Source organism: Rosa rugosa, chromosome 4 (genome assembly GCF_958449725.1).
Source record: "Rosa rugosa chromosome 4, drRosRugo1.1, whole genome shotgun sequence".
In the NCBI taxonomy this organism is placed as follows: Eukaryota; Viridiplantae; Streptophyta; class Magnoliopsida; order Rosales; family Rosaceae; genus Rosa; species Rosa rugosa.
The window spans coordinates 651,254-660,780 of NC_084823.1; the positions used below are offsets into that span (position 1 = coordinate 651,254).

Here is a 9,527-nt window from a genome sequence, read left to right on the forward strand (position 1 = left end):
CCATAGCCTCCACTCCTCCACCATCAAACCAAAAAGAATTGAAAAGCGTCTGATGTATGATAGCCTACCCAGAAAGGATAATCATTCTTTACCCCAAGTGCTGACACCATAACATCCTAATTAATCATTCTTTACCCCAAGTGCTGACACCATAACATCCTAATTAATCATTCTTTACCCCAAGTGCTGCCACCATAACATCCCGAATTGAGCTTATAAAATGAGATTTGAAGCAGAGGGGAAGGGAGAGAGCAAAAAACCCAGAGAAATCAGCCTTTCTTTCAAGCATAATCCCAGTCTTCAGCTACTATTTTCCAAACTGTCCTTCAAACCTTCCCAGAAACTCCCAAATCCAAGAAAACCCAAGATTCTTTCACCGCAGTGTGTTTCTAGCTCCCACACCATCCTCACGCTGTCAAGCTTCACATGATATCTGAATCACGCACAAAATTCCCTCATTAACATCAGGTTATTGAGTTAATTTTGGCCTAGTTCTGCATAATTCAAAAAGAACCCCCACATTTTTGGCGACTCCGCTGGGGAACTAGGTTGTGATTCAGGTCATGGCTCCATCTCGCACAAGCAAGAAAAACAAGAGCACGCGCTCTCAAGAAACAGTCAGTGAGTCTGCTGCAAGGCCTCAATCCCAGCAAGAACATGAGGAGCAGCAGCAGCAAGAACAAGAAGAGGCAACAGAAGAGTTAACCATGATGGACCTTGTCCGTATCCTCACCAAGTTTGGAGACACGCAAAGAGAACTCATACCAGCTGTGAAAGAATTGAAGAATCCAATCCTCGCACCGAAACCGGTCACTGAGCCAAATGATACAAGGGAGAAGGTTTCACAAGAAGAATCAGCAGCTAGGGGGTCTGAGAAGAAGGGACCATCTTTCGTTACACAGGAGGATGTGGTTGCCATGCTAGAAAAAGAGTTTCACCGCGCAAATGAAGATTGGAAGTATGTCCCACAACCTCCTTATCCATCAAGCTTGACTTCCCTACCTTACCCTAAGGGGTATGAAACACCAAATTTTGTCCTCTTTGATGGGAGGAAGGGAAGCCCCAAAGAGCACATCAGTCGTTTCATCGATGCACTCGGACCCCATGCGGGGGACCATAACCTCAGGCTTAGAGAGTTCTCAAAAACACTCACTGATCGTGCCTATACATGGTACACCACACTTGCTGCGGGCTCTGTTCGAACTTGGGAAGAGTTGGCAAGCAGATTCTGCAAAAAATATTTTGAGCATGAAGAAAGAGTTACTGTTACTCAACTCAACTACACTCGTCAAAGGGCAGCCGAGAACCTCGTTGACTTTGTTCGCAGGTTTCGCGACTTGGCCCTTGATTGCTACGATGAAAAAGGAGAGCAATCTCTGGTAGAAATTTGTGTCAGCAACATGCTACCAGAATACAGAGTCTACCTTGAGAATGTTGGTATCAGCCAGTTCTCCGGACTAATGGATGCAGCAAAGAAGACAAGCTTGTCTGTAAAGGCGCAGAAGAACTGGCGGTCTGATAAGAAGGATGCACACCAGACCCTCGCAATTGAAGACAAGTCTTTTTATAAAAGAAAGCGAGAAACCTATCCAGCCATCCCTTGTGGCAATGAAGAATTCCATGCCATACTCGATTCAATGTTCGCTGATGGTGTCATCAAATTACCGCGGGCACAAAAACCTCCCACAACAGAGGAGAAAAGTGATCCCCGCTACTGCCGTTACCATCAGATCGTTGGACATCCCAGCCCAGCTTGCCAAGTTCTGCGAAGAATTCTCCATGAAAAAATAAATGATGGAACGCTCGAGTTATCTGCCAAGCCGCAAAGGATTGATGAGGATCCATTGCCAAGGCGAAAAGGGAAGGAGACATGCGCTGTGATTACCGCAGCCAAGGATCGTATAAAGGAAGACGTGAAGCATAACACAACATGCCAATACCAAGGTTCACAAACCTTTAATCAGTCTTCTTGGAGCAAGTACTCTAGGCTTCAGGGTTACAATACCCCATGGTCTTACATAAATGAATGCGAAAGAAGTGTGAATTTTCCAACATTTGGAAGTCAACACTTGGGGGCTTCAGCTAATCATGCTGATCAAAGCAGGAATATAAATCAGGCACGTCATTACAACACAACAAGCATGGCTTATTTCCGTGGTGAGACAAGTCAGGCATGTTATGTAACTGAAGTTGATGATGTAATGGAGCATCACATTAACAAAAATTACCAGCTCGCTGCCACACAGATACTTCAACAAAACCCCAAGTTCAAATCTCTGTTTGATCAGTTGGAGTATGGGCCCCAAGCTAAGGATGCTGCTGCAGAAGCTTTAATACGCGTCTCTGAAGAATATGGACCGCAATGCTTTGTTGCGGAAACTAGGAGAACGGTATCTGTGTTGGAAAATGATAATGCCATAATTTTCACCGACTCAGACATGGAGGTGCCATATCCAGACCACAGGAGACCTCTTTATTTAGAGGCTCAGATCAATGATGTGTTTGTGAGAAGGGCACTTGTTGACACAGGGTCTTCGCTCAATATCATACCACTTTATGTCCTTAAAGCTGCAGGCATCCCTCAATCAAGAATTGTGAGGGCAGAGATGAGGATATCTGGTTTTGCAGAGGCAGATGAACTCTCCCTAGGCTATATACAGTTGGATCTTAAGGTAGGACCTATCCAGTCCTGGACAAAATTCCAGGTCTTGGATGTGAATACAAGCTACCATGCCTTGCTAGGACGACCATGGCTCAACAAGCACAGGCTAATACCATCCACCTACCACCAATGTGTCAAAGGGAGAATTGGCCTCAAACCTATCAGAATAGCAGGGAATCAGTTGCCATTCCATGAGAGTGAGGCTCATTTCACTGAAGCTGAGTACTATAATGAGTTCACAACTGAGGGAGGATCTGTTCCTTCTAAAGTAGCAGGCATGCCTCTGCCATCGTGGCCAGATATCAGAGATATGAGTGATGGAGACCTTTCTGCAGTAATAAGACAAGAAGAAGAAGCTCACGCTCCACCGCGGTGTTCCAAAGTTGTCTTGCCCAACGGGCGCACCATCTACCGCTTATGACGGGTTGCGGGGCCTGGTTGCAATTTGCATAAAGGCCCCATACAAAGAGGTGTCATGGAGAGTGTATGCAGCATAGACGAGGGGATATCCATGACACCTAAATTTCCTACCCTTCAAGAAGCATTGCCGGCACCAAAATGCATGCAAGATGGATCCACCGCAGTAGCTGAAGAAGTGGAAGCTGTGAACCTGAGTGATCATCCTGCAGTACAAAAGCACATACTCATTAGCAAGAACTTGTCACCTCAAGAAAGAGAAAATCTTGTAGCACTACTCAAGGAATTCAAAGATGTATTTGCCTGGAATTATGATGAAATGCCTGGTTTGGATCCGAACCTTGTATGTCACACATTAAATGTGGAACCAGGAACTAAACCGGTGGTGCAAGCAAGAAGGAATTACCACCCAAGGGATGAAATACAAATCAAGCAAGAAATCGAGAAGCTTCTAGCTTGTGGTTTCATCAAGCCCATCAAGCACCCCACATGGCTTGCAAATATTGTTCCTGTGAAAAAGAAAAATGGTCAAGTCAGAATCTGTATTGATTATAGAGATTTGAACAAAGCTTGTCCAAAAGATGAATTTCCATTGCCAAATATGGACATGCTCATCGACTCAACTTCAGGACAAGGCATGCTATCCTTTATGGACGGATTTAGCGGTTATAACCAAATCAAGATGGCCACTAGAGAAGCAGAGAAGACGGCATTCCGTACCCCGTATGGAAATTTCCACTATACAGTCATGCCGTTCGGTTTAAAGAACGCTGGCGCGACGTATCAAAGAGCCATGACTGCTGTTTTCCATGACATGATGGGAAAGGAAGTTGAAGATTATGTTGATGATCTAGTGGTAAAGTCCAAAACAAGAGAAGAACACTGGGGCATATTGAGAAAGGTACTAAAGAGATGCAGGTTGTATAATATTAAGATGAATCCTAGGAAGTGTTCATTCGGAGTATCGATCGGAAAATTTCTTGGCTTTGTGGTGCATGGCAGAGGAATAGATGTCGATCCAGACAAGGCAAAAGCCATAGCCTCCACTCCTCCACCATCAAACCAAAAAGAATTGAAAAGCTTTCTGGGTAGGCTATCATACATCAGACGCTTCATTCCAGGCTTAGCTGCGGTGATAAAAGTCTTCACTCCTCTCCTCAAAAAAGGCATCAAGTTTATGTGGAATGAAGAATGCAAGAAGGCTTATGACAAGGTGCAACAACTTATCACCAAGCTACCAACTATGAAGGCACCAATCCCTGGTATCCCTCTCAAGCTGTACCTAGCTGCAACTGACACAGCAGTCGGGGCTTTACTTGCCCAAGATGATGAATGTGGAGAAGAATGTGCTGTGTACTATGTGAGTCGCTTGTTGGGAGAAAGTGAAACCCGTTATCCCAAGAATGAAAGGATCTGCCTTGCACTCATCTAAGCAGCACAAAGATTGCGCCACTACTTCCTGGCTCATAAGCTCCAACTCATGGTGAAAACTGATCCAGTAAGGTACCTACTCACAAAACCAATCTTGTCTGGCAGATTGGCTAGGTGGTTGCTGCAGCTGGCAGAGTTTGATATTGAATGCATAGTGCCCCGCGCCATCAAGGGGCAAGCAGTGGTTGACATGCTTGCTTTATTCCCTGAAAGTGAAGAAATTCCCCTCATGCAGGACATTCCTGGGGAATTACCAGAAATGGTAGGAATACTTATAGATGAAGAAACTAAAGATCAACAACCTTGGACTCTCTTCTTTGATGGGTCGGCCACAAGTAATAGAGGAGGAGCTGGAGTTGTGCTAACAGACCCTGCAGGCAACACCAAAGCTTTATCATTCAAACTGAATTTCCCATGCACCAATAATACAGCTGAATATGAAGCTTTCATTACCGGCATGTCCACCGCAGTGGAAATGGGTGTTAAGAATATCAATATCATTGGAGATTCAAACCTGGTCATCAGCCAAATGAGGGGTGATTTCGCAGTGAGGGAGGCAGCCTTAGCACCGTACAGGACCATAGCCGAAGAATTGATGAGAACATTTGATCAAGCAGCTCTGAAACATATACCTGGATCCACCAATAGGTATGCGGATGCCTTGGCTACTCTTGGGTCGAAGCTGTCATTCACAAAGGAGCAACCAAATATCATGGTTATCCCGAAAAACAAACCATCAACAGAAGCACTAGTTCTCTCAAAATTACCTGAAGAAAATGACTGGCGAAAGCCCATAAAAAGCAGCTTGATGTGCCAAAGCAAAAAAGACAACTTGAAAATTCTGAAGGAGTATGTGACCCTTCATGAGGAGCTATATAAACGACTTCCAGGCGGTGTCCTAGCCAGATGCATCTGTGAAAGAGAGGCTAAGGAAAGATTAAGCGAGATACACGAAGCCACTTGTGGACTGGAGCAAGTAATCAGTCTATACAGGCGGCTAGAACGGAAGGGATACTACTGGCCGAAGATGAAAGAACAAGCCTCTGAAATACAGGCTGCATGCTCTAATTGTTCTATGTTACCTTCAGAAGGGGAGATCCTTGCAGTAACAGCAGCAGATGATTGGAGAAACCCATATCTAGAGTTCCTAGTCGACAAAGTCCTCCCGATGGATGCAAACATTAGATACAAGTTGAGGAGGACGTCGAAGAGATACTTTATGGATGGAAATGTGCTATACAGAAGAGGATTCAACGGGAAGCCACTGCGATGCCTGGGAACCACAGAGTCACAACAAGTGTTAGAAGAAATGCATGCAGGAGAATGCGGTGAACATCAAGGCAAAAGAAAACTTTACCGCCAGTTGTTGAGTCTCGGCTATTATTGGCCAACAATGCAAAAAGATGCTCACCTAAAAGTGAAGAAATGCCATACATGCCAAGCACATGCCAACCAAATTCACAAGCCATCAACCACTCTTCAAGACATGCGTACACCTTGGCCCTTCCACACTTGGGGGCTTGACTTTATAGAAAAAATCAATCCATCATCCAATGGGTGTGTTTGGATCATCACAGCAACAGAATCGTTTACAAAGTGGGTAGAAGCCGTTCCTTTTCGCAAAGCCACAGGAGCTGCGGTGTGTAACTTCATAAGGGAATATATTGTTTGCAGGCACGGGATTCCTTACAAGATTATCACAGACAATGGAACCCCTTTTGTGAACCAAGAAGTTAGCAAAATGCTCAAAGGATATGGGATCAAACATCGCAAGTCTAGTCCTTATTATCCTCAAGGAAACGGACAGGCAGAGGCTACGAACAAAACATTGCTAAGAATCTTGAGCAAGATGGTGTTCGAGTATGAGCAGGGATGGAGTACTCATCTTCCAGATGCCTTATGGGCCTACCGCACCTCACCTAGAACTGCAACAGGTTTCTCCCCTTACTCCTTGGTGTATGGATCAGAGGCAATCTCTCCAGTGGAACTGGCAGTTCCAACAGCTAGAGTATTGACAGTAAATGACACGGAATGGGATGCAAAATCTTGCTCTGATTGGCGGCTCCTAGACTTGGAAGCAGCAGATGAGCAAAGGCAGCAAGCTGAAGAAAAGATGGCAGCATATCACAAGAGGGTTACTCAAGCCTACAACAGGACAGTCAAAAAAAGAAATTTTAAGGAGGGTGACCTTGTGCTCAGAACGGTTGACTGGGTGAGAAAGCAAGTTTCAGGCCCTTCAAAGTTTGCACCGCAGTGGGAAGGGCCATTCATCATCAAAGAATCTCACAGCAGCGGCTATTATGTGCTTGCCTCCATTGCCGACGGAATTCCCACAAGTCCCATCAATGGAAAGTGGTTAAAACTCTACTATTGCTAGCCCTGCAATTTCAGTTGTTTTATTTTCTACAAGAATTGCTTCTTCAGTACTTCGATCTCCGAGTTTTTGTAAATACGCCACCATGGTGATGTTACAAGTTTGTAATATTTCCAGCAAATAAATGAAGAAGCACTCTCATCTTGCTTTCTTGTACCTGCACAAGCAACCAAAAAAAAAAAGCAAAGCAACAAGTGCAAAGTCATTTATGCGCAGCAAATACAAAGTTGTGAGAAAGTTGTTCAGACCAAAGTCGCATTAACGACAAAAATCTCTAGTCCAAGTCTTACAAAAAAAAAAAGGAGCTGACAAAGTTACAAAGCAAAACTAATACAGGCCACGACTTGCACGACTTTGAGGAACCCAAGAGGATCCTAATATGCAGGACATGCTGTCTGAGCTAATGTCATCACCAAGCCTAAGGTGTAAGTCTTCCCGCGCCTCTCCTAATTTTTGTTCAAGATGCAAAAGCTTTTTCCTCAACTGGGATATAGCTTCCTCCATTTGGATGATCTCCCTGCAACTACTCTCTGATCCACTGGGCCTGAGCATATAACCAAAAAAATCTCTAGCAGCTTGCTTCAAATGATCAAGCATAAAGTCGACTTTAAGCCCCCAATCTATGATGTCACGACATGCATCCCTCCAAATCAAGAAAGTCTCCTCATTTTTTACTTCCTCAGTCTCCATGCTATACAACACAGAACCGAACTCCTCAACCAATTTTTGCTTCTGGCGGGCACTTTTTCCTTCTGCAAACAAGCTAGAGAAGCTACCTCCACCATACCTTTCCGCGAATTTAGTGAGTGGAGCCACAAACTCTGAAGGCACTTTTCCACCCTCAAATGAAGATTGGATACTACTCAATGGGCGTGCAATATCATCAATAGTAATACTCAAGCGATCCTCAGTGTCAAAAGAAGAAGTAAATTTCCTAAAACGCATCTCCAAATCAGCTTTTGACACCTTTTCTGATTTATCTGAGTTAGGAGCAAGAGAGCAATCGGAGGTAGCACAAAGTGGAATCCCTCTATTGGTCAAGATTACAGCAGCAACACCATTATCCCTTGGTACTGTCTTAGGGACGTGGGGCTCAAACGATGTCCTTCCAACTGTCAACAAAACTGATCCACCCTGTCCAAAAAGGGGAGAGTGAAAGATTTGTGAGAGACGCACAGCAGGACAAGAATGCAATATGCAAGACTCGCAACAAAAAAAAAAAAGGGAAGCTTGATTATGTGGACTATGTCTATTTATTCCCACACTCCACATAATCATGGGGGCTAAAACACACCGCAATCAACGCCAAGCAATGCATTAACAACTCAGAACACTACATACCGGCTCATTATGGTCACCCGCGCAAAGGCTACCATCTGCAACAGATTCTTTCCCCAAATCATCAGTGCCAATGTCCTAACAAATCACATGTGAACAGAGTAATATATATATATATATATATAATTCATGCAAGAGTACAGAAACCCGAGTTTGGTTACATACTGGGTTATCACTGCAGTGATCCCCCTCATTCAAAGTCACGTTTCGATTACCCTGAAAAACAACAAACCATTATGCAAGCGCAGATACATGCCAAAAGCAACTACCAAAATCATATAGCAGCAGGCAAAGAAGCAAATATTCTCGTGCGAAATAATACAAAATCCTCAAAGCATATACAAAACTCACCCAATCGTCATTACCCCTATCTTCAAGGGATTCCAGCTGTGAAAAAAAAAAATTTAACAAAGAAATCATACGTCATGCAGTCCAAAAAAAAAAAAAAAAAAAGCTTATACTAAGGAAATATACCTGGTTACCATCATCACAGACCCTTTCCTCATAAGTGTCAGAATCATTCTCCTCATATGTGTCAACATTATCACTAAGGGGGCTACCCTCGCTGTCGTCACTTGGCGCATCACTAAGATCAACATAAACAGCGCCCTTAGACGAAGGTTTACGTTTTGAAAAACTCATGTTGGCAACGCGGGAACTTCGCCTGAGGACAGTGGGTGAGGCATCACGTGTAACCTTTAGCTTAGTAGCTCTACTCTATTTTGAGCTAGAAGCAGTTTTCCTCTTCTTCCCTTTTCCATCAACCAAATCAGACGGTAGTATCACTCTAACACCAAAGGCGCTTTTGACAACCAGGGGAGGAATGCGGTCCTTTGCCACCTTAGGTTTGAAGCGGTGAACCTTCCTTTTACTCTCTTCTCCATTCTTAGTAGTTCTGACTTTGCCTTTTACCACAGACTTGTCACCCTTCTCTATTCTTGTGGTAATCAAGTCCGCCACAGAATCATTCCCACCTTTAAGATGACCAACCACTCGCTCTATACCATTCGAGTATACCTCGGTATAGGGAAGGTTCAGTCTAGACATCACACCCATGACAGTGCTACTGCGGAGCAGCCTCTTGTTCTCACTACTAACTTTCGGACACAACCTAGTACTACCAGTCTTAATAAACCTCTTGAACTCGCACAGCTGCAGCTCCCAAAATTCCAAGAATGCTAATGTAGGAGAACCGACACTATCCTTCTTCCCAAGACTATCAGAAAGTATACCGCTGCAAGAGATACCATCTGTCCGAGTGAAAGCCATAATGCAATTCCCAAGATGTCCACCGTAGGATAGATG

At 44.2% G+C, this 9,527-nt stretch overlaps 1 protein-coding gene across 2 annotated transcripts; it reads right to left on the reverse strand.

Moving 5' to 3' along the window:
* Window positions 1–7,199: 7,199 nt before the first annotated feature.
* Window positions 7,200–9,468, reverse strand: LOC133741739 (uncharacterized). Of its 2 annotated transcripts, XR_009862086.1 has the most exons (4): window positions 8,697–9,468; window positions 8,574–8,609; window positions 8,226–8,438; window positions 7,200–8,018 (listed from the first exon to the last, which is right to left on the reverse strand). XR_009862086.1 is itself a non-coding variant. In XM_062169470.1 (2 exons), exon 2 carries the CDS (start codon window positions 7,827–7,829, stop codon window positions 7,212–7,214), a length of 618 nt encoding a protein of 205 aa, XP_062025454.1. In that variant the 5' UTR covers window positions 7,830–8,018; window positions 8,226–8,513; the 3' UTR covers window positions 7,200–7,211. The 2 variants fall into 2 exon arrangements, 1 of the variants encoding a protein (XP_062025454.1); XM_062169470.1 differs by lacking the exons at window positions 8,574–8,609; window positions 8,697–9,468 and having other exon boundaries at window positions 8,226–8,513.
* Between the last annotated feature and the right edge of the window lie 59 nt (window positions 9,469–9,527).